General features: G+C 36.2%; 1 protein-coding gene and 1 long non-coding RNA gene across 4 annotated transcripts in view; one reads left to right on the forward strand and one right to left on the reverse strand.

The window, feature by feature from the left end:
• The first annotated feature begins 2,719 nt into the window (after positions 1-2,719).
• LOC134804239 (uncharacterized) overlaps positions 2,720-26,926 on the forward strand; it is a 184,786-nt gene continuing 160,579 nt past the window's right edge. Inside the window, exon 1 of the long non-coding RNA XR_010146094.1 lies at positions 2,720-2,929. This is a non-coding gene — a long non-coding RNA (uncharacterized LOC134804239). The remainder of the gene's footprint in view (positions 2,930-26,926) is intronic.
• Positions 14,766-26,926, reverse strand: part of LOC134804190 (gamma-aminobutyric acid type B receptor subunit 1) — a 159,793-nt gene continuing 147,632 nt past the window's right edge. Inside the window, exons 13-16 of one of the 3 annotated variants that reach the window (XM_063777132.1) lie at positions 26,303-26,559; positions 24,216-24,353; positions 19,592-19,667; positions 14,766-15,614 (exon numbers count right to left, since the gene is read on the reverse strand). In XM_063777132.1, the coding sequence (XP_063633202.1) occupies positions 15,592-15,614; positions 19,592-19,667; positions 24,216-24,353; positions 26,303-26,559 (494 nt within the window). In that variant the 3' untranslated portion in view covers positions 14,766-15,591. The other 2 variants (XM_063777131.1, XM_063777130.1) reach the window with 2 other exon arrangements.

A 26,926-nucleotide genomic window follows, 5' to 3' on the forward strand; every position in this document is an offset into this window, starting at 1 on the left:
CATCATCTCAACTAATACTAGAAATGAGGTCAAATCAAATTCGTTTGTTTTTCAGAGATGTTCGAAATTTGTAAGTCATTAATGAATCGATACTAGGGTTTCTGGTTTGACGACCTTTTTTATTTCTCGAGGCACGGGAATTCTCGATCTGAATTTCTCGAGTTTCTCGAGTATCTCGAGAAATTTTTAAAGTTTCAAAAAACACCTTGTTATTTAAAATTTTTTGCTTTACTACAAATCAGACTCATATGAGTCGTAGGTGAGATCAATAATCAAACAAATGGATAGTTTTTAGTTACCTTAAATTGCACTTACTAATCGAAATTCAACAACAACAAAAACTAAAGGTGCATGCGTGCGCGCCGGCGATGTGATATGCTATAGTGTATTTATTTAGGTAGGTATTTCACAAAATGTAAACAAACCACAATAGGTAAGGTATTTTATCATCAAGTTTTTCTAAGTAATATGAATACTTAGGTAGGTACTCAACGTAACAATGAGCTGCTACTAATATTGTGCTATTTTGCTAATAGGAATATATCGGGATGATTTGATTTATCAATAGTGATTTAATTTTGCATTATTTGTTATTATAAAGCCTTATATTTCGTTGTTTTTGGCATTAGAAAGAAGATAAACGATCTTGACATGTCTTTTGAATGAAAAACACTTTTGATAAATAGGTCACGGCAAATATGTAACAATATCATATACGATAGAGTCGGACCAAGAAAAGTCTGCAGCGGATTTGATAGCGCACGCGGTGCAAGTGTCATTTATGCGTCATAATTCCATAGAAGTTTGACGTTTAAAATAACACGTGCACTGCGTGGGCTATCAAATCCGCTGCAAAATTTTCATGGACTGACTCTACGATCATTTATGTTGTTTTGCTTTCATATGTATGTTACTAATTTTTTAAATCGTTTTTCAATAAAAAGACTCGTCAAGATTGTTGACCTTTTTTCTAATGCTAAAAAAACGAATTATAGTACCTAATAAATCTAAAACGAGACGAATTTTTAAATTACCGTAAAACGGGGTCAACAGAAATCGCGGGGTGAATAGAGAAATTTTGTACTTTTTCTTTCAAGTTGTTATATTTAAAAACGTACATCTCTAAAATTAGATTTTTTGGAATGCGTATATAGTAGACTATTTATTCTCTACATTGGTACCAAAAGAACTTAATCAAACTGCCTAAAAGTTAGATTTTTTTGACTCTAAAGTAAGCTCTCGCAGTGGTAAGAAATTAAGCCTGTCTGAACTTTGTTCTAGCGGTAAATGTTTTGACATTAACTAAGTAGTTAAAAGTTAGCTAACCTGGTAATATAGTATCTGTAGTACCTAAATAGTAAAAAATATCACAAATTTTCTCTATAATGAAGCATTTTTTTTGCCAAAAACTAATAACAGGCAATTTTACGTGATAAAGGGGTCAGTGGACACGCATATGGGGTGAGTAGTTATGCCATAGGGGGTGATTAGATACAACAAAGGGGTGTAAAGACACGCCTTGGGGGTTAAAAGACACGAAAAAATATTTTTGTGTCAAATAGCTGTTTAACAGATGTATATACCATTTGCCAATAGAGTATCAACATAATAATGACCAAATTCGATGCCTATGACAACTAAAACTTAATATTTCTATTCACCCCTTTCATGTGTCTATCGACCCCGTTTTAAGGATATGAAAATAGGTAGTTTTCTTTGATTTTCTCTGTATTGGGTAGGTAAAAATTTATTTCACAAGTGCAAAAATGAAGAACTAACCAAGACTCAAAAAATGATAACAAAATTTTTACTTTTATCATTTGGATTATTGGCGAAAATCGTCTTTGAAGTTGAAAATCGTGTCTTTTCACCCCGTTTTACGGTAGTTTTATCATTCAGCCTATATACGTCCCACTGCTGGGCACAGGCCTCCTCTCACTCGCAAGAGGGCTTGGGCTATAGTCCCCACGCTGGCCCAATGCGGATTGGGGACTTCACATACACCTTTGAATTTCTTCGCGGATGTATGCAGGTTTCCTCACGATGTTTTCCTTCACCGAAAAGCAAGTGGTAAATATCAAATGATATTTCGTACATAAGTTCCGAAAAACTCATTGGTACGAGCCAGGATTTGAACCCGCGACCTCCGGATTGAAAGTCGGACGTCATATCCACTCGGCCACCAACGCTTACGGTAGTTTAAAAGTTTCAAAACATGAAAATGTGTTGAAGCCAGATTTAGTTGGTAGACTAATAAATGTTTAAGTTTATTTAACTACATTTATAACTGCTTAAAGAAATATACTATAGTATTAGACCCATTACGTCTTTTTACGCGTATTTTCTTGTTACTTAATATCACAAGAGATTTATTTCTCGAGTTCTCGAGGCATTGAGATTTTTTTTCCTGTCTCGACGAAGGACAAATTTCTCGAGATTTCTCGCCTCGAGAATTCTCGAGCAGAAACCCTAATCGATACCAACGTTATTTTATTATGTTATTATTAAGCAATAATAACATTGAATATGTTATTTTTAAATTTGTTCTAACAAATTAGTTTATCTTTATGCTTTACGTTTTGAAGGTATATGTGTGCAGATAAACAATATTATTACTTATTCTGTGATCATTTGATAAAATTATAGTTACTTAAGCATCACCTGTATTTTCTATTTTAATTTCGCTCGCGCTTGCTTTTAAATCAGGGGGCCGATTTTTGAATTTCGTTCGCACGATTTCGTCACTCGAAAATCGGTGGAAAACGCTGAAATGCTAATTTTTAAAATACGAGCGATCGAAATTTAGAATCTAGTGGTATTGACCACTCGGTTTCAATTCTATTAGTAGAATTTAAATGCCTAGTAGTGGAGATATCATTTAACGAAATACACGAAATCCAGTGGTCGAGTTTCAAAAATCGGCCCCCTGGTGTAGTCTCAAGAAAACTCGCACGGCAGGTACTTAGGAACTTGTTGAATCGATTGCCTACCTAGATAGCATTATTAAGTTAAATTGACGTTTGCTTTGAGAGTCCCAAGAAAGATCAGTTACCAGATGGCAATATTATGTAAAGCCCGGTTACGAACGTCGAACGTTGGCTTACACGCGATCGGTTTATTTCGAGGGCTGTTTTTTAGGGTTCAGTACCCAAAGGGTAAAAACGGGACCCTATTACTAAGACTCCGCTGTCCGTCCGTCCGTCCGTCCGTCTGTCACCAGGCTGTAATAATATTGTTCATCTCATGAACCGTGATAGCGAGGCAGTTGAAATTTTCACAGATGATGTATTTCTGTTGCCGCTATAACAACAAATACTAAAAAGTACGGAACCCTCGGTGGGCGAGTCCGAATCGCACTTGTCCGGTTTTTTTAATATTGACCGCACTTTTGATTTCTTACACCGAGATTTGACGTCCATGAATTTACATCAGATTACAGATGGCCTTTCCAACAATTTATTCAAGGCACTGAATAAAAGCTGGCATAAATACTGTAGCGCGCTTGACCGCAAGCGCGGTCCTCTGCCAAATATCGTTGTCCTCTTATTACGACTGGAATGGGTGTAGGCTGATTCAGCAAGGATGTGCCACTAGACACTCATTGTTTTTGTCCCTTGTTATCTTGTTATTCGTTGTGACTGAGACCAAATAATTGTTTACGCTCATTTCCTATGACTGTTATGCTTCAACGCTCTGTTCTGTTTTTCTAGAATTGTATAAAATGACAATGTCTTTATTTATTGAGTAGAATGGAGGGAATAGGAAAAGCGAAATAATAACCTTGATCAAATGTGTGAAATAAAAAATCCATACATCTAAATGTATGTATTAATGGTAAACACTCCTATAAAGGACGTGGTACCAACAATGAAGTATAAATAAATCGTGTACTATATGTAAGTATTTAACATCCCTTTTGGCTACATTTAACCAAGAGCCATAGAGCTGCTTAAATTTGATGATTCATTAATTTAGATCTGTTCTAAAAGAAATGGCGCCATGGTACTGTCCATTTGATGACGATACCTATCTCACAAGTATCAGCCGTATATTGGAGATTTTGAGACAAAACAGTTACATTTCAATTCTGTCGGCGAGAGATGGGTAAATACGGGCCCTTATTGGTAACCACCTGCGAATGTTTGCCGTCTTTCTAATACTATATGACGAATCAAATTGGTTAGATTTTGACCTCCTACGGTTATTCTTCGCACATATGCGACCTACTTTTCCTATTTCAACATTTTCAGAGCTCGAGAATAGGATACGAGTAAACATGCGGCCCTTTCTGTTAACTTGGCAGAATTTATAAAGTAGAAACTATTTCTAGACCTAAGGGGCATAGCTATAAGTATGCTAGGTATTTGTTAGTACTAGTTAAAAACGTTTTAGCTACAGATGTAGTGCATAATTGTTTTCCATCGTATTGTCTCGGAAATGTTCGTATTTGTCATGCTACTTCAGTCAACCTCAGTACTATTTGTACTGATACTGACTGAAATAGCAAGACACGTTCTTACGTTAATTGTGATAATACGATTTAAAATAATTAACTATACACTACGAGTAAGTTAAGGTATTTACAAATGTCAGAAGCACCTTCATTACCCTAGTATCTGTACTAGGGTAATGAAGGTGCTTCTGACATTTGTAAATACCTTAACTTACTCGTATGTTTTAAACATTGAAACCTAAGAAACATGTATATAATCGGTGTAAGGAGTAACGAAACCCCAATGACCTCTGTGTAGGTAGATACTGTCACTGCTATCATATCATATCATTCATACCTATCATTAACGGCATAATGAACCAAAGCGCGGAAGCTCTCAGTTAGTGAAGCGGTCACACACTCACACAGGTGGTCAGCGACATTAGGTTGAACATTGAACAAATAACATCGTCAGTCGTCATTTAAACAATTCAGTTGAATTGGCAACTTTGCAATGGCAAAGAAAACTGTGATGTTACACAAAATAAATGAGGAATAAAGATAAAAACTTTTAGATAAAACGGTTAACTTAAATTAATGCAAATTTCAGAACAACGCATAAAATATACGAATCCCACATAGGTAATAGGCAGTCGGGTTTGCGACGGACGGCACAAAGAGGCACGCGGCCATCTTCCTCTTACAACTTCAAAATTGGGCCGATTTCTTCGTTGTAAGTTGTTTGTATTTTAAAATTCATATTGCGAGCTGGATCAAACAGTCTGCAGCTGAAGAAATTGTCTCAAATGAGAAGTACCTAACTTTGTCTTGTGTATTTATATTTCAATGAATTGTGAAGCTTTAAACAAGACCTACGGCGCGATTCGGGAAATGAATTAGAGATTCACTAGATATGAAATAGTAAAGATATGTGACGTTCCATGGCACAAGGTACCTTATGGCGGCCGCAATAATATTGGAGCGGCGTTAATAATAGCGTAAGCGCCAACCGCCATAAGGTAACTTTTGCCGTGGAACGTCACATATCTTTACTATTTCATATCTAGTGAATCTCTAATTCATTTCCCGAATCGCGCCGTTATCGTTATACATGTATAAATGTTTTGATACAAGATATCTTTTAAATTAAACGAGGCAGCGACGAAAGGTTCGGTTAATACAATAGAGAAAGTATCATGGTTACTATGTATGAATTAAATTTCACTATTGTTTATAATTTTTTATTCTAAATCAATATTTCAATCCGATTAACTATATCTGCAGTAGGTATAAATATAAGTAGTGTTTTTTAAGCAATTTTCTTAACATTAATGACAAGCTCTCGTTAAAAAAATGCACCGAAGTGAATTTAACCGGTGAAACACACGGTACAACTCTTTTCAAATTTCACTAACATATTCACTCGACATTTTATTGAATAGTGAGGAAAATATTACACATATACCGACAAAACCGTTGTTTTTAAGGTTAAGTTTTTTTTGCAACAGGCTAATGATTTGAACAAAAGAACGAGCATCTCTTCTCTCTGACGCCAGTGACAAGCCCAAACACCTTTACAAAACAACCGCACACAACATTCAAATTATGTGGCGGCCACATCGTCTCTTGCAGATGATTGTGACCAAAGATGAAATTGACTATCGTGTCTGTAGATAGATACATAGATCTATTATAATTTTGATATTCCCGAAACTTACGTAGCGACCGGTGATATGGGTTATGTAGCCAGAAATTATTCCACAGTACATTTTTTATTTTTAGCTAAGCCACAGTAGTTCCTTTAAACCTTGGTGTAATCTAATACCTTTAAACAAGCAATTCTTGTTTATTTATGTATCTCGGAATCGACTCTAACGATTTCGATGAAATTTGCTATATGGGGGTTTTCGGGGGCGTTAAATCGATCTAGCTAATCTTATCTTATCTGTCTTATCTCTGAGGAAACGCGCATTTTTGAGTTTTTATGTTTTCCGAGCAAAGCTCGGTCTCCCAGATATTTATGGACTGAAATCACATCGATTCTCTACGGGAAGGTAGTAACAATACTTATCTCCAAATTGTCTCCGGCACTCTATTTGTAGCAGTATGCCCGTTGTAGGCTCTAATGGGAAGCGGGAAGAATAATTGCTTCGGCGATTAAAACAACTTGACGGGCCGGCTGTTTATCCTGGACAGGGTTTAAACAAACTCCGCCAACCTGTTTATTACTGCTCCGATACTCGCCTTGTTTTACCATAAATATAGCTGTTATACGAAAATATTACTCACACAAAATACAGTTGTCACTTGGTACTCGTGGTAGGTACTTTCAGACAGTTTCTTTTGTTTTTCAGAGAACAATTTAGACAAATCTCGCATATTACTCGATGTCGAGCGATATGGCAGTTGTGGCCGAGTCTAGTTTGTCTATGAATTAAAAAAAAAACTACTACGGTTGCGTGATATGCATGAAAAAAGTTTTCATTCACCGCCATTGGACGGATTTATGTTTTCGCAAAATTTGTTGTTGTTGTTTAGAAACTTTCACGTAAAATGAGCATTCAATTATTGCTTGATCAATAAGTGTGTAATCTAATGATTGAGCGATATTTCGGAGACGCTTCCTAATATCCGCGATAGAGCAACGATGCCGTAATGCCGATCGTAACATGTGGTTCTTTAGCACATCATAATTATAGAGTTTATAATATATGTGTAGATACAGCAGTGTATGTAACTGTACATAATTAGGCATTAAAACACTCGTGTGATCTAATTATAAAACTCATTTCGATCGTTTCATAAACTCACGCTCGTATTTATATGCTTATTCATTTGCAGTGACATAACTACTATCATTACATACACAGTACACATACAAACGTTAAAAATTATTTAAAATATCCATAAATAAATACACTACCTACCTCAATTTCCCAACTGAGACGAGTCTAAGTGCACCTCACAAGTTAACCATATCCATTAACCTGTCTACGCTACTTAACATCACAAAGGTAATAAGGTAGTATAATCGATATGATACTCACTGCCGATAGGGTGGTTCACGTTTGTATGGGAAATATTCAAACTCTAGCTAGAAGTAGCGGCACCCTCTCATTTTGTTACACTTGTTCTGTTGACCAAATATGCCAAGTTTTGTAATCTTATCTCAACTACAAGGGGGTACTCAAACACTTCAACGATTTTAGAAATTTTTCAAAGTTGTATGAAATCCAAAAAAATCAAGTTATCATTTTTTTGAGTTTTATGTAAGTAGTAGTTTTCACATTAGTTGAAAGTGTGATTTAAAAGTTATTTGGTGAAAAACCATTTTTATTTCTATTTTTTATGATTTTCTTAGGTGAAATACTAAAAATCAAACTTTTGAAAATTTATAAAAAATAGAAATAAAAATGCTTTTCTACTTAAAAACTTATAAATCACATGTGCAAATAATGCGAAAACAGTTATTTAAATAAAATTCTGAATAATAAATACTTGTTTTTTTTTTTTGGTTTTCATACAACATACAAAATTTTCAAAGTGGTTGAGCACCCTCTTGTAGTTGAGATAAAATTACGAAACTTGGTACAATGCCTCAAGGGCCTATTTTAGATTTAAGCTAGTTATTAATTTCGTTTAGTAGTACCACTGTATATATATTGTATGTAAATAAATGTTTTAAACATTACGAAACTTGGTGTATTTTATCAGCAAAATAAGTGTAACAAAATAAGGGGGTGCCCCCTCGGAAAAAAGAAAAAAATGTTTTTTGAACCACCCTAACTGCCGATTTACTTATAAATTAGGTAATCATGATATTATTGCAATAATACTGCGGCAGGTAAGTACTGTATTTACTATTTATTAATGCAACTTACTTTATTTTTACCATTGGAATATATTATCCATTAGATGGATAATATATTACTTGACCACGTAGGCTGTCACTAACTATTCGTTGGTTGCTGCTTGTACCTACCTACGTGCATACGTTCACCAAATGTCTGAAAGTATTAACAATTATCATCAATATCAAGTGAAATTAGATCGGCTTCAATCTAATTATCTCGGCTTATTCGAGGCAGAGGTTACGATGATGATCTGATACGCTTTGCAATTTGATTCCCTTTTTCGTTCGCCTGATGGACGTGACTGTGGAAAAACGCGAATCCAATTATTGTCAAAAGAAATAGATCGTTCAGGTTTGATTCCATTTTGTACCGCCGCTCGTTAAATGGAAATCGTGGACAATGTAACATTAATCTTAAGGGTTTGCTTTCTTCTATCAACGTCACAATTACGTAATTTGGATCTTTCTCCTTTTTTACAAGCTTTTTAGAAACCAGTTTCAGTCTGTTTTAATTCATGAAGGAGTACTGAAGAGTTCATGATTCATGATTTTCCTTGGCTGACTGTATGAACAACTTTATTTCGTAAATTAAACTGAATTACTGGGGCGCTATTATTGTATGCATTCCGTTAGTTGTTGTATTACGTTAGTACCTTATTTTATTTCCTCATTATGAAAAACCAGTTCAAAATTCAGAACAAGGCTAGCACCATAAGTAAAAAATTAAAAAACCGGCCAAGTGTGCGACACATAATATATAGGTATCTAATTGGAAAAGTATTGAAGGGTGGCAGATACTTTTGGCGCGTTGGTTCGCCCGTTAGTATTGGTACCAGTGGTGCACGTGATGCGCTTTTTTACAAAAAAATACTTGCCACGCGCTACGGCGTAGTAGTTATATTAGTCTGCGCTTACCCACGTCTTGATAGCAACTTTTACGAAACGAGCTAACCAATCAGTATTAAGTTATATCGTTCGTATTCAGATTGCACCAGGTCATTTTATCTAGACATTTTTATTGAAATTTGACGTTTCCTGCAGCAACGCAGTCGGCAGCATTACTATTACTGCCAAGTTGCCAACTTCGTGCCGTGTTTTCGTTGCGAAAATCGATTATGCTGCCCGGATATGTAACATCTGCGGCAGCATTGCACTGACACTGCAGCAGGAACGCTGGTGCAGTCTAAATCCGAACGGGATCCACCCACACTATGTCCGCGATGTCCGCATTCAATTTGAAAACCGCCTTAGAACATTAAAAATCTTATTTTGATTTTATATTCGATTAGAATAAATTGGGCATGCTACAATGCACACGATAAAACAATAAAAATAACAACCAACATATATTATATAATAAAAAGCGGCGCGTCGAATGTGTCAGCACGGTAATAGCACGTCTTGCCGTGACTTGCGTGAGATTAAGTTTCTTTAGCTAAATTCTAATAGGAATAATGTACTATGAGTCTATGACACAGTAAGTAGCCATTTAAACAGTCCATAGTAAAGTAGAAAAGGAATGTCCAGTAGAGAGAAGTGCCTCACCTACTTCACGTACCTAATTAACGTCTTCTCAGTAAGCTTTGAATAAGAACCCCATCTGCTAGACTCTCCAGATTTTATTGTTTAGTGAGAAAGCTTTAGAAAGTTTTTTATCATCGATATCAAAGGCAAAGGTCTTTGATTAACCTAGTTAAAAAAAAAAATTAACGTCGGATAGGGCAATTAAATAATAAACAGTGTTACATTCAGATCATTCGATGATTCTTTATTTACACAGTGATGACTAGGTATTCGGTGAGATGTCCAATCCAATCAGAGGTACAGATCACAGGAAAGTAAAGCTGACCAATTACAAAGCCTAATAAGACAATTTTCTAACTTTCTAGTAAGTACTCTATAGAAATGAGTCTATCCCATCCGTGGAGATGAAACCAACAAGTCATCTTCAGCGATGGGATCACAAATAGATCGAAAGTACTCCAAGTGTTCATAAAATTTAGAATATTAACGAATCACTATACGTATATTTAAACTTTATAGTAAAACAATTATGTACAACATTAGAGACAACAATAGTTATTGTAAAGTGACGATAACTTAACGTAATTCTTTAAATTCTATGCAGTCATATCTTTGTTAAATGCTAGAGTGACATTTAAAATTGAGTTAACTACGCTTAATTACGAGGTGCTCCAACCACTATCCGTAAAGTACACTGCAAGCCACGGCAAGCAGCGCTGTCTCGCGTGGCACATCCAACAAAACTAAAAACATGCAGACTGCAAGGAAAAACGAGCTCACACTGTGCTTTACTGGATAGTAGGTGTTGTTTAGAATATTTGATCGACAGTTACTTAATACACTTAAGTAGGTAAGAGTAAGTCAATTGTAAATTAAAACAGTTTGTCACTTCCTGTACCAAAATTAAGACTATTGATGGAAATCGATTTCACAGTTTAAATTTAATCCCATTAACGCATTAGGATATCTATACAATTCAGGAAGCGATTAAATTAACAAAATTGAAATTTGCATGATAGAGAACCAAAATGATTACAAGGTTTTGGGACGGGCATTTTGGCGCCACGGAAGATATTTTTACACTCGCAATTATCAAGCCGGGCGGGCGGGAGCTCGCTGGGGTCGCCTTCCAATTTTCAGTGAGCACTTTAGCTCTAGTGAGAGGAAGAATAGCCATTGAAAATATTGCCTTCGCTTTGTGCGCCGACATGACTAGCTAATGTCAGGTACTAGTACCTGAGGTCATGACTTACTATAAAATCACAAAGAAAATGTAAATACATTAAATTTCAGAGTAATAGTTACAAAAACCAACACAGTTTTAATTTTTGTTCCGTTTAACCCGATTTAATTCCCATTTTATTTTAGCTAAACGGGACTTAATATATTTACCGCTTGACTTTGGTAACAAGAGATAGTCAGACGGAGTAACAAATTAACGCAATTAAGTGACATTCAAAATTAGATAAAACTCAGGTTTGCGATTCTGCATAGGTTTGCACTGTTAACGCCTATCGTGTCATATGTCATACTTGTTAGAAAGAGTTAATAAATGCGCAACCATCTTACTCGTAGATCCCCTGTTAGGATATGATGGTCGCTGTTATCGACGTAACTGCTTAATAACGACTCTCTTAGAGTGGCGTGGAGCCAGATAATAATTGAGCGATAGTAATAATTAATAGCCAGATGTAAAGAGAAAAAAGTACACGGGGCAGGGAGCGACAATGCAACAAGCTCCAGCTTCTCCCAGATCGGACATCATTCTGCCGCAAATAAAACAAAGAAAGAAAGAAAGTAGGTCCTACCTGTTATAAGTAGGGTATCTCTTAAAAACCCGCGGAAATGATACGGATTCTCGATAGGTTCTATGCTATCTATACGTTAACTGCATTCCACCTACGCCAAATTAGTGGTACGTCTTTCACTGCAACAAGCAATTTTTGCGAAATAGTACATTATTGCCGAGGGACGGAAAATAAGGGATTGCCTGAGCTCGGTACATATACTTAGTGCATTTTTAAACGATAAAATACGATAAAAAATACATCTCAAACGACATGCAGGTCGCATACATTGTAGATACCTTTCGCGGTATGCGCGCGGCCAGCATCACGAGCAACGTCACGCCGGCGCCAGCACCGCACATGCGCAGCGGACAATACCTAATGAAATAAGTCTTGTCCGCTATGAGATTATATCTGCGCCGTGTATTAATTAGGAGGCGGCGCTGCGACATTGATGCTGATATAAAAATTGGGCACTTTTCGTTTTCTACTTAGGGACAAAATGAGGCCAAATTCGAAAAAAGATTATATGAACTGTGAATGAATCTTTACCTTCCTTTTACATTTTCATAAATATGTAGGTATATATTAAAACAGCTTTTCTAAGTGGTAATACATTTCTTCGTGTAATAATGGTTTTAAATAGGACAGGTAAAATGCTATACAAATTTTCCTTAAGTACTTAAAAGTTGCTGAAAATATATCACCCCCGCGTCCGGCCGCCATGAGGTTTTTTAGAGCAATTGCCACTATTAGGTACATATGAGTAACTAAAGAGATCGGCAGTAATAGATAATGCGGACTTATTTAAGAATGACAACAATGTGATGCAACTGTTCATCATTGAATACTTGCACTGGTCTTCCTTCTCCGCAGAATGAATTTGTTAGAGGACTACAGATTTATTAAACGTCTACAATTTGCTCACAGCCATATTATTAATATACATTATTTAAGGAGACAGCAATCCTCTAACAAACTATCAGGGTTTCACGCTATTTCAGTTTGGACAATACACAAAATTAACAAGAAATATCAGCGACATGCATGTTCATTCATAAAATCATTTATAAACGAACATTCATAAATAGTTTGTTAGAAGTCCAGTCTATGATTATAATTGATTACAGTCTAAGTTGGCATTTAGGTAGGTAGCCTACCTGTTGCATGCGGTGAATGGTGTCGGCATGGACGAATGCTCAGACGGTAGGTAAGTGCCAACACTTACCTTATCCACTCTAGAGCAGAACAGTCTCTAAACAAGGGCCATCTCTGTTTTAGAACTATTGAAATGCTATCACTAATGTAAACTATTTCATCGTTTTCTCCTAATGATAGATACATTTAGGTAGTCTAAATAGGATGGAGATAATAATGAACAATGAATGTATCTCCTTTTTGGCAGTGTGTTTGTACTGGTTTTACTTGTATTGGCATTTTTTTTAATTTATAGAGATGACAATCGTTTACCGACAAACCCCTAGAGTAGCTCTCAATTTTTTGGCGGCCGACCCTTTTAGAGTATTTACAGAGCCCTGTATTAATAATAACTGAGGTGCTTGTCGTTTCAATATAATTTATTGAAAAAAATTAGCTAATCATTTTCGTTAGCCCAGTCTTTCGGGCCTTTTGAAAAGATAGCACGGGTATCTAAATATGTAAACGGACTAATGTTCTCTCAACTAACTTAATAAACGGTAAAATCGTTAAATTCAGTCGAGCTGCCATTAAAATAAATATTTATTTATAACAAAAGTAAACTCATGAAATCAAAATCATTATATTTATGGTAATTACGAGACCGGCAGCGTATCTTTGCATTGAAATAGACTGTTTCAAATGCTCCTACAATGGCCAATGGCCACACACCACAACGCTGATTGTTTTACATCGCGGTGATAGTTGTCAATAATGATCCATAAGGGACTTCCCCAATATAATTCCTACTAATTTAATTCTCACTTACCTAGTAATCATAATTGAACCGACAGGGGCCTTCAAAACAAACCACTTCAGTAAAAGGCCAATCTCTGGGCGTGTTCACTGTGCTCACCACACCACAGCAAATCAGCTTTTAAATCCGTAACAAGCAATATTTAATTGAAATGCGTCACATTGACATTCTAATTAAGTATATTTTATGTTACGATTTACAATTATTTATTTATGGTTGATATTACTGTAAATAATTAATTTTCTTGGACCCACCAAGTCACCGGGGACTGAATCAGCTATGTAATTTATTCGATTTTGTATATTTGCGTTTATTAACAAAATGTATGGATTACGTTTACTAAGATTTTTTAATGTCCTATTCAAAGTAATGTTTTATAGTGAATTAATACAGAAAAAAAAAATATTATAACTACATATTTGAATCAGTTTTCGAAAAGGACTTTGATCGAATCGCAGAAGCTTACAAATACGAAAAGTGAATTAAGCTTGATTGGTTTTTAGTTATTCGTGGGGAAATTAGTTTATTCCGGCTTGCTCTATATCCCAGTTATGAGTTTCAAATAAAACTACGCGAATGTGTAAAAAATACATGCTAAAAAAGGCTTTCACTAGGGAAGGGTTTGGTTTGAGGCCAACGATGTGATTAAAACGAAAACAACCCTTGACTACCTATTTAAAATTTCTTTAAACAATAGTAATATCTCCATAATGTCGGGTTATTACAATGGGTATATGTGTTGGACATTACAGTACTGAGCTCTTCTTATCAACATCGCAATTATTTTGTGTGTTCTGGAATATTTCGTTGTCAATCATTTGATTGATTGAAATATTCCGGTATACCTACTCATTCACCCTATTTGAATTTAAGACTGTTTTGCTAAAGGTGAAAGGAAATGGTAGTGTGTAAAATACTAATCTATTTTTAACATACGTAACCTAAATTATACTTAATTAAGTGGCAGTGCTGCGATAATTATTGTATTAATATCTACCTGAGTCCTGAGTACTTTCAGGGACACGTAAACTATAATTAGGTATATTTAGGTACACAAATACACCTAAAATAACTGAATTCATGGCTGAACCAAATTAAGTATATAAAGACTTCATGGCTGAACCAAATTAAGTATATAAAGACTTTGTCATGAATATCACTGCAATAGAGCCAAATAAAGGTTTACCAAGTGCATAATATATATATAGTATAAATCAATTAGTTCGTTCGAGTTTAAATGGAAATTGCGATTCATTCTCCAAAAACTATGATATGTTCAAATAAACAAGAACAAGACCGTTTTAGTCGAATACAGTGTAAATTGATACATCAGAACTAATAAGATAAGAGATGAAGATAATAGATATGGTCTATACGAGGTACAACTTACTTAACCTATAGGTAAATAAAGTCTAAAGTGGGAAGGCGGTCAGCTACCTCTCACCTACATTGTTTGTCAGGTACTCGACAAAGTACAGACAGTAACAAGGATACGAGTAGGTTTATAAACGTACCATCCATTTTTTATCAATCTCTTTATTTACCTAATAATTGCATCGGATCCAACGATCCCATCACATTTCAAAATTAACAGTTTTCGGTTTTGTATTTTCATTTTTGTTTTAATTAACTAGACTGAGCAACGATCAATATACAATAAACTTTCAACAACTTCATTGATATCTATTATTTCAAATATTAGTTCCGAGTGTGTGCATTGATAATGTGGTGTCAAGCGGCTTCCGGACGCAGCGGTGCTCGGCGCGGCGCTGCGGCGCTGCGGCGTGGCACGCGGCAGTGGCTGCGTCTTCACCCTCTCGATTTTACAATTACCCCGTACAATTAACTTCATCTAATTGTTCACGCTTCGGAATCTCTTAAAAACAAATAATTATAGGTGTCTAATTATGTAAGAACACTTTAACTTCTTATTCATTGTAAAAAAAACGCCTGACAATCAGTGTTATGTAATAGAATACTATCTTAGGTGTATTGTATATTATGATTATTTTTATGTCTTTGAAGAATGCCTTGCTGGCGATCAGATGTGTTCGTCCTGTACATCTGCCGAGAGAAAAAAATATAATGAGAACCTATTCTGTGTTGGGCAGAATGAATTAACATAAACAGATGACCATGTTTAACCTTTTAACAACCATCGCAACTTTGAACTACGAGTGTGTCACAATTTATTTTCACTTTTTCGCACAATATTTACATACGCCGTTAAAAGGGTAAATATTGTACAGAGTTAGATAATTAAAAAAGCAAATAAAGACAAATTGGGAAAGCTGTAGGTAGGTATATATGTTCTAATCCTTTCATCCGTTGATGCAACGACTAGTACGAATTGTCTAGGCCTCGAGGTTTAGCCAAGTGGCACCTAATTTTTAAAAAAAGCCAATTGAAACTTAAAGTATGTATGTTCTGATCTGCCATTCCGATTTACTTTTTGCTTGGGGTTTATAGATTAACGATTGTCAACTTGGCTACGGCCCCTAAGGTGCCTAGACAATGTCGATCACGTACTCAACACTGTACATATACATATATACATACATTATATAGTCAAAGGCAATGAAAATGGGTAAATTTAGCTAGAGATTATATGCAAATATATTTTCATTTCATTTCTCTTGAGTATATAATGCAACACAATTATATTTTAAGGTAATAAGGCGTTTTAAAATAGTGACAATAAAGCTTACAGGAGATGGTCGACTAAAAAACGCACTAATTCAACGTATTTCATGAACACAGAATATCTGAACTTGAAATTAGAATTTACTAGTCCTATTTACAACTAAAAAGGACTGAATGTGCATAATTCTCCGAACTAAGAGTATGTCCCACTTTTTTACGTTCATATCGGATGGATTTACATATGTATGCAAAATTTCAGCTCAGTCGGAAATCGAGAAGAAGAAAGACGATTAAACCCCCACTAACTGACAGTCTTTGTAAAAATAAAATAAAAAACCCTACGCTGATCAGTAACATTATATAGGTACCATTTTATGCCAAAAATGCCTTAGATTATTTTGGAAATGAGCTGACACTCTTTAAACCGCTGGATCGATTTTTAATAACACCGCAAAGAAACTCGCTTTCACGTTAATAAACCGACAAATGAAAATTATTTACTCTTTCATTAAAGGTGCATTGTAAAACTCCTATAAATAAATATATCACTTTTTTAAAACACTTTTATACCTCTTGCTGTTTGCTAATAGCCAACACACAAAATAACTTAGTTTAAATACTAATTAATAGTTTTGACTATTGTTGTCAACAAACCAAAATTACACTCAAATTTCAATCTACCCTACTCGTATTCAACGCAGTGAGTGAGCATAATATTATACGCATATCCTAATTAAATTATGACTACTTAAAATATCAAAATACGTATCAACCCTTAAGATATCAATAGCTCCATCCAGCAATAAGCATAAATTCGTTAAAACAACGATAACAACATTCATGCAAGGAAATCTCGTTACTTAGCATTTTAATGAATGTTTTACATCAAGTTAATATATTTTTTTTACACAATCAAGCGACAATTATAAGTGCCGTGTTGGGCAGCTACTCAGCTCCATCCGAAAAACGTTGTTTATATAGATTAGAACATCTGTCTGTAAGGGGTGCGAACATTTTGCACATAAGAATGTGAGGAAGCTCGCATTCGTGGCTAGTAAACTTGTGGATCGGTGTTGAAAGGTAGGTCTATATACGGGGCGATAGTGCAGCGTGAGTGCGGGGTACCATGCAAGTCTTGAGGTAGGTAACACAACACAAGTACCTAATCTCGAGCTACAAGGAACGGGTGACATCTTCAAACTACTTACGTTGCATGCTGCTGTATACGGCTCGACATGTGACACAACACAATATACCAGATTGTTAATTCATGATGTACCTACGGTAGGTGAAGAATCTCCCAACACAAACAGTTTGGGACTTCTCATTTACAATAAATAACAACTGTAACATGAGGCAGAGTTTTACAACACACTTGAGACGCGTCTCGTAAGAAGTTCCAGGCGGGGAAGGGGGTGCGGCATAACGAGATTTGACTGCATGAATTTCAGAGAAATCACTGTCGCAAACAAGATCATTCATTTTCATATAATTTACACAAACGACAAATCTTTAGAATTACTTCATAAACTTAAACCAATTATTAGCGACAGTAATTTAACGCTTAAACTATTTTAATCGTATCATTTGTGCCAATAAAATATGTAAATGTGTAAGTTATCCGAAGACAATGGTAAATATATTTTTATAGTTACCTACGTATACTACTAAAATAGATGAAAACATCGTTGTAGGTAATGACCAGTTGGACTGTGAGCTTCGGATAAAAAATAGTAGAAAATAACTTAAACAGAAACTAGGTACTACGACGAGTCCTTGGAGGTTGTCAATAATTACTGTGTAATGCCATAGGTATTATCATAGAATAGTGGTCATTAATCTAAATGTAGATTGTAACGCTAATTCAGTCTAATAATAATAAGGAAATATATGTAAACATATCATAAAACACGGTAATAACGTGCAGTAGGTTTTTAATTTACACAAGACGTGAGGTAGGTACAGAGGGGATGACTTCAACGTTTTCACAAAATATGAGCGATTAGGTACAGGGAGCGCAGAGGGTCCTATAAAATACTCGACGGCTTATTAATCTTCGAAAAATGTATGACTTAATTATATAAAAAAATAAGCCATCGGTATTTTATTTAGATTCCTTTTTTGTAGTTTGCTATATTTCTTTGCGCAAACAAAACAAATTAATCACAGTGAACGTGTTTAATTAACTATGCTCGCAACACACGGCCGAGTGTGTAGAATTTGGTAATATTTAGTATTGATATAGCCATTTCCTTTTTACCGATAGAATAAAAGAGACACTTATCCATATATACGCAAATACGATCTATCTAAAAGGGTAAAAAAAGAGCACAAATTGGACTTTTGTTGAAAATCATGGACACATTACTGTTAATCGTTTGTTAGGCTTCTCTGTTACTAGCCAGTGCGAACGCAATGGAGAAATAATAAAATGTATCGCACTTATTGTGGCGAAACTATAAATTGCGAATATCAAATGTAGAAATTGTTAGGTAGGTACGATGCAAGAACATTTTATTGCATTAGTGTATTTTATTTTATACTTACTAATTTATATGACAATGTTTTGTGGATTTCAATTCAAATTTAAATGAAAATTACGTTGGAATAAAGAAACTCTCATACATACAAACATGAACGCTGAAAACAATACACTCTTTTTTTTGGGCAGTCGTGTAAAAAGCATTTACTTCACGGCCAGTCGATTTTTGAATTCTAATTTGACATTTCGGACAGTTCTGTCCTCGAAGAGCCAGCAAACTGTTCGTTGAAGAATTATAGTTATTCATTTATTACGCAAAGCCTTGAGTATGGAGTCTGTAAGTAGGTATATGTGGTAGACATCCGTAAGGCCCCTATTAAAATTGTTATTCACCGATTTTTTTTTAAATAACAATGACGGTATATTTTAAAATGTGTTCGGATTGATAAAAATAACTCATGTCAGGTATTTTAATAACAGGTCCTAATTTTAATATTAATATTAAATAATGGTCTAAAACAGGGAAATTGTATAAAACTAATTGAATGAAACTTCAACCAGACGCAGCAAAATAGTTGAATAAAAATTAGTTTTGCCTTATGGAGAGCTACAAAATGCTGTATAGCAGTGAATTTTGCACGCCTCTATTTATTTTCATCGCCATACCCATGCAATTTGTTTATACGATTTAAGACAACTGTGCTTTAAACGTATTTACTTTCTGTAGTTTACCTACGAGAAGCTTAAGTTATGCCGGTCATCACAATCATTTTGCTGCCTCTGGACGAGTAGATTTAGAGGTAACTTTCGGAAAATTCGGGGTCGGATACTGAAGCTCGCGAGGAGCGCGTGTAATTGGTGGAGGTGCCATAGTCAGAGGTGGCGGTGGTCAGGTCCGCGAACACGACGGCCGTACCTTGCGTCACGCCGTCCGCCGCCGCCGCTTCTCGCTCCGACAGCTTTTGTTTCAACACTCGTATGCGGTCCTCTTTCTGCAACAAACACTAAATGTGTATCAAGACTGCCGATACCGCTCAATTGTAGAAAGAGAGACTTACTAAGAACTCTATTAGTAAGTAATTGTGAACATTTATAACAGTCAACTGAACAAAACAATAATTTGCCTAGTTTTCTACATAACATAACATAGTTTAACGTTTTTTTTATTTCATCCAATCTTTTCAATTTACTATTGTATTGTAGTTATCCAAATATCCAAAACAGCCACGACCACTCTGACAAGAGTGCACGACTGAGAAGAAGGTTGTAGTTATAGTTATATACATCAATAAGATAAATTATAAAAGCGTATGGCGTATGCTCCTAATAAGATGGTAGATGTATTTTAGGTATTTAATTAAATCGGTATAATATGGCACTCACGGTCGTGTACGTGACGGTTCAGGACAGCGACCGGACGAAAGAGCAAATTAGTAGATTAGAGTAGGGTGACCCACCTTTTATACAATTTTTTTAACAGCCCATAACTTTCGGCACGCGCGAACTCTCCCGTCGAATACCTGAACGTGACGCTAAATGTATTGTGTATTTTGTTTCCAGTGACCGAATAGTTTGAAGTTTAAAGAACTTTATTTCTCATAAAGAATTACAAAGTTCACTTAAACGAGAAAGATTAGGTAAACCATACATGTTAAAACTAAGACTAAGAATAACCGTTTAATGTCAAATTGAACCTACGCACTTAACACAGCCGTGATTAGGGTTTCTGGTTTCTCGACCTTTTTTATTTCTCGAGGCACGGGAATTCTCGACCAGGATTTCTCGAGTTTCTCGTGTATCTCGAGAAATTTTGAAAGTTTAAAAAAACACCATGTTATTTTCAATTTTTTGCTTTATTACAAATCAGACTCATAGGAGTCGTAGGTAAGATCAATAATCAAACAAATGACAAATTTATAGCTACCAAAAACTGCACTTAATAATCAAAATTCAGCAACAAAAAGACTAGGTATAGGTGCAGGCGTGCGCGCCGGCGATATGTTATATTATGCTATAGTGTATTTAACAAAATGTAAATAAACCACAATATGGTATTTTATAAGGCAAGAATATTTAAGTTTTTCTAAGTAATATGAATACGTACTCAACGTAACCTCGAAGCTGCTTACATTGTGCTATTTTGCTAATATCAGGTTGATTTGATTTATCAATAGTAATTTAGTTTTGTAATATTTTGTTATTACATGGCCATATAATTCGTTTTTTAGTGTAAAAAGAAAATAACCGAACTTGGCGTGTATTTTTAATGAAAAACACTTTTGAAAAATTAGTCATGACAAATATATAAGAATTATTGTAAATCATATACGATCATTTATATCATTTTGCTTTCATAAGTCACACTTACTAAATTTTTAAAGCGTTTTTCAATAAAAAGACACGTCAAAATTGTTGACATTTTTTCTAATGCTAAAAAAACGCTTTATAGTAATAAACCTAAAACGAGACAAATTATTTAGACATGTAAACCTTACATGACTTTACTACCTTTACATTGTAAAGCTAGTAGTTTAAAAGTAAAATGGATTAAAGCAGTTCTTTATTTGGTTGGTTAACTAATAAATGTGTTAGGTAGGTACCTGAAAATGTAAAAAAAAAACATAGTTTACATTTATTTAACTGCTTAAAGAAATACGCTCTAGACACATCACGCAATTTACGCGTGTTTCTTGTTACTTATCACAAGAGATTTATTTCTCGAGTTCTCGAGGCATTGAGATTTTTTTCCCGTCTCGGCGAAGGACAAATTTCTCGAGATTTCTCACCTCGAGAATTCTCGAGCAGAAACCCTAGCCGTGATGTATTGTTGAACAAATAAAGGAACTAATCGCCGTCTCAGAGGATTCACTAACCCGGGGTTAAACGCTTAAACCTGGAGTTATCATGGTTACCAGTACAATTTGTTTGAATAAACCATTATATAGTTGATCAAACCAATTTGTCAGTCAGTAAGAACCAGGAAAACTATATTCATACTTTTCTCTTGGGTGCTAGTACTAGTGTAAGACAAAGATAGTATGATTCTCTCTGTCAATTTTGAAATAAGACAGTCCTTTGACAAACTATATTTCAATTTTGCTCGTATTAATTCGGTAAATGGTAAATTCGAGAGTCTATTGGAAAAGTGCGAGCTCCATAATAGGGGTAGGTAAGTTTAAGCAAACGATTGACAAAATTAATTGTGAAGATTTTGGAACAAAGTTATGACTTAACCATTCCTTATTTAACCTTTTCGCGGCCACGTGAAGGAAATATTAAAGTGTCATCAACGCCAAGCCACAAATTGCATGTAAACAACCCGAGTAGTAACATATCAAGTCGTGGCGTGTGGGGCGCGATATGTACTGATTTTATATGAAGTAAATGGCGGCAAAAAGTTTACACATTTTGTCAATTAATTTATTAGTACGCCCTTTAATTTTAAGTTAATATTTTATTAATTAAAACACCCCCATTTCTAGACCATGTTTATCGAATAACACGAGCTTATGTTTTTCCGTTCTTTTGGAGTTCAGAGGGCATACCGCAAACATCGGAAAACCGAAAATCATTATCTGCCGCGATAGCGATTAGCGATAGAGATATCGCTCTTGCATCTTCGAGAGGCGGGTAACGGTTTTCGATTGTTTAATGTTGGCGGTATCTTCAATGTCTCAATGAATGCTCCCTTGAAATTAAAGGAATCAAATAAAATACGGTGTAGGTATAAAGCATTAAGTACCTATACAACATCTCTTCAAAAACTCTAGTGCGGTAAATAACATGTGCGAATAGGTAGGTATAATAATAAGTACCTATATGCCCGCAGGGCAGCTTGTGGCGAGCTGTTGGGGAGTAACGACCCCACGGACCCGAGTGCTCCCGAGAGTCGGTCAGGGTCTCCGTCTCCGGCGTGTCTTCGTCGGTCGGAGTGGACCCCAAGGGGACCCGCAGGGCTCTCAGCTCTGGCTTGCCTTCATTGGCCGTCCAGAGAGGAGTCGCTAGAGCTATATGCTCCAGGGGTGGAAGTGAAAGATGCATAAGACGCGAGTTGGCACAGTGGCTGGTAACAGCCACTGGGTAGAAAGCGGCGCACACCTCTCGACACCCCTGAGCCGCTCACACCGATGTTGCTCCTGGTCGTCTTTACGACGGCAGTTTCAGGGGCCCATCTAGTCAGCGGCGAGTCACCGCCTGCCTCGATGACGGTGTTAACATTGTTATGGCAGGTGTCCGGACCTCTTTTACAATAGCCCAATCTCATTGTCCACCCAAACATCAATCCATAGACCGGTCTACTGTTCACTTTTTCTACAATAGTCCCAATGCCTGCTGAGACCGGTTCATGGGTGTCTATTGTTGCGCCTATGAACGGGTTCCAGCAGGCGTTCTACATGACATTAAAGCTCTCCAAAGGGCCTCTACGTGTTGGATCTATATCCCCACGCAAGCCTATCAAAAGACCGGGATTTATAGGCCCGTGATATCTAAGGAGTACCTATATAATTCGCAAAGAGTGGCGATAAATAAAAACACGACCGAATATTTTTTGCACTTATATCGTAATGTACTAATGTTCAGTTGCATGTATTAATGTCATCAACTTATGTTACGTAAGTAAGTTCTAATTGTTCTTGCCCTATTTAAGCGCCAGTACTTACCTACACTATTGCTTCCGTCAAACTGGGGTATGGTTATTATCTAACTTTCCTAAAAAATTGCGTGCGCTAGCGGACTGAATATAGTTACTTACACACGAATATTATATAGATTAATACGCAAGTTTTGGTAGGATGTAAAGTATCTGTCTGTGGCGCCGATTTGGCGGTGCAGCTCACGTCGCTTTGCGGTCATATGTGTCCGCACTCATTTAGGGTAACAGAGCCACGTACGCGTGTATATTTCCGCTTTAATACGTGAGACCATTTTGACATTTATTAAATTTAAATGTGCAGTGTTATTAAAAACGAAGCAATTACACGACACAAAAAATACTTAGAAGCATCAAAGCAACATTAGAGGCAAAAATGTACACGTGCTTTCCAATTTAATATTACGGCATTATGCCGTATTATACGGCAAATCTCATATATTTTCTTTGATTTCGTAAATGTAAGGAACGTTTCACGTGCACGTAATATTTGTTAAGGTAAAATCTCTTATCAAAAACGAGTATGAGAAAAAAAAAATGTGAAACATAGCCCTGATTTTAGAACGGCAGGGTGTAAAGACCTGTATTTTGTCTTGTTTATTTTTACTAACATTAGTTTTGGCAAGTTAATTGGAAATTATTTGATTTTTTACTAAAAAGAAAACCTAGTATACCTAAGAACTAGGAGCTGAATTCTGGAGCCGGGGGCACGCCGCTTTCTGCGCAGTCCGTGGGGCACCAAATTCCCGCGATCTTCAGTTACCTGCGCTGCGTTATGAGCTTGTGTAGCTACACATTCTCTTTGACAAGTTAGCGTTCCTCGTCGTTTTCGCCCAAACTGGTAGCACCGCTCTCTACGCGCTCCCTGGCCTGCCAGATCATTAGTTACCTGCGCAATGAGCTTCTGCAGTTCCTCGTTCTCTTTGACGAGCTCGCGGTAGCGCTCCTCGTCGGCGGGCGCGGAGCCGGAGCCGGAGCCCCGACCGCTCTCCGCGCGCTCCGTGGGGTGCCGGATCACCTCGATCACCTGCACGACCTTCAATATAACTAACACATTTCAACATTATATTAATGGAAAAAGCCTAACTAAAAATCCTTCTTGTATGTAGTTGTGTACGGTTTACAAAAACGTATTACAATACTTGAAATAAACAACTACCTAACCCTTTTATTCGTAAACGTTTACTAAAGTTGACAAGCCGTTAATAATCGTTTGTCCCTTTCCGACGTGTTGGTATGATGGAAAGGGACAAACGATTATTATCGGCTTGTCAACTTTAGTAAACGTTTATGAATAAGGGGGTTAGTATTTATCTTTAATACTCGCTTCGGGGACTCTCCTTGATTTATATTATTCTATTGTTATTATTTATTATTACACGGGGTACAGAAATAGATAGGTACATATATTCTGTGTAAATTTCAACCGTCTACCTGTCTCATTTCAACCGTCTGAATTTCATGAGATAACTAGATCCCGCTGAACGACACCTCAATCAAAAATCAATTAAGGGACGGTACAGACGGACTGCAACTCGACTGCATAATTTACGCTCTTTTTTTACAATAGATAACTAATTAGCTTAACTTTATGTTTTTATGATTCTTTACTATTAAATCGCCGGACGAACTATACATTATAACCAAATGGAATTATCACGAACACGTTGGCAGATCTTCGCTGGCGCCAATCTGCGCATCCAATCTCTTAATTAAAAACTGTTACGTAGCGGTTATTAAATTGGCTATCAACAGAGCAGTTTAAAATATGAAAAGGTACCTAGGTACCCATGCGTTTAGTATAAAACTTTGCTTTTTAGGGTTCCATACCCAAAGGGTAAAACGGGACCCTATTACTAAGACTCCGCTGTCCGTCCGTCCGTCCGTCCGTCTGTCACCAGGCTGTATCTCACGAACCGTGATAGTACAGTTGAAATTTTCACAGATGATGTATTTCTGTTGCCGCTATAACAACAAATACTAAAAACAGAATAAAATAAAGATTTAAGTGGGGCTCCCATACAACAAACGTGATTTTTGACCGAAGTTTAGCAACGTCGGGCGGGGTCAGTACTTGGATGGGTGATCGTTTTTATAGATAATGGTACGGGACCCTTCGTGTGCGAGTCCGACTCGCACTTGGCCAATTTTTTATTTTTAATATTTTGTATTTGTGTACTATTGCTAATTTGAAATAGCTGTAGTAAACTGCTTGAGGTAAAATAATTGCTCGTATTATTACTAAAACTCAATAACCACGAAAACGCGTCATTATTAAGGCTAAATGAAGGTAAGTAGATATTTATATTCTGAATTACTCAATGTGGCAGTTAGGTAACAACAAAACGCGAGTTTAGTGACCGCTCATATAATCTCATACTAGAGATTTTGCACACATATGTATGTAGACTTAAGTACCTTTTTATGGAAATAAATATGTAGATTAATTTTTTTTTTTCAATTTTGGGTTTGATCATGCAAATTAACCTGTTTCTTATTGCTATTATAGGTAGGTATAAACAGGACTCACAATTAACTTCTAATATCATTAACCGGTAGAAAATGGTTCAGATAAAAAAATAACTTAACGACAAGATCGATATACTTGGTCTAATCTTTTGAGCTGTAGCTAAAAGCTTTTACACATAGTTCATTATACTCGTAGCAGTAATCCTGGTTGAAGTTTACAAACTTTGCGGTAAGCCACCTTTTGAAGTAAAAGCCACGTGTAGGTAGTACATAATGAACTCGACTTTAATTTTAAGATTTTTCCTTTTATAAAAACTCACTCCGTTTAGCTTTTAATAAGTTTAAGAGGGTTTGTCGATTCTTTTTAACTAATATTTTATTATAACATATTTTTTTATTAATATTACGCGTCTTGTAACGATTGTTTTTGGATATTATACGAGTTAGGTAGATATTTGAATTCCAAACACTCATTCGTATAGACATCAAGAAACGTATAATGCTTACCTTAGGAACAAATATCAGTGCCATACTGAGGAAACAGCAGAAAACGATCGCCAACGAGACGAAGGCGAAGGAGGCGTCCTGCTGCGAGGCGATGACGAGCGTGACGGGCGCGGTGATGAGGCACAGCACCACCACGTTGTAGATGCTCATCCCCACGTAGCGCGAGTCGTTGATCTGCCGCACCTTCACGGACCGCGTCTCGTAGGCCAGGAATAGCCCAAATACCAGCACCAGCCCTTTGTAGCCGTACATCAGTCCTACGAAAAATTGCTTTTGTGAACTAATAAAAATGTATTTGGTGGAGCTGCGGTGGTCGTAAAAACCTCTGAAATAATCGCATGAGTATACCTACCTATACTTTAATCGACGCCTGAGTTAGGAGCGATAGAGCCAATGCAAAGTTAGTATGTACCTGAATACCGATGGCGGCTCACATGTAGGCAGCCAGCTCTCATATTTTTCATGTAAACTCGAATATAAACATGATAATATCTGTAGACCCGGGTTGTCAAAAAAGAAGAAAAGTTATTGTATCACTTCAGGGCTGGACAAGAATGTAGGTCCATATAATAACAGCTATTTACCACAATATTTTCTGACCATATTAATATAGCGTGTGCCTAT

This window comes from Cydia splendana, chromosome Z (assembly GCF_910591565.1).
Source record: "Cydia splendana chromosome Z, ilCydSple1.2, whole genome shotgun sequence".
Classification (NCBI taxonomy): Eukaryota; Metazoa; Arthropoda; class Insecta; order Lepidoptera; family Tortricidae; genus Cydia; species Cydia splendana.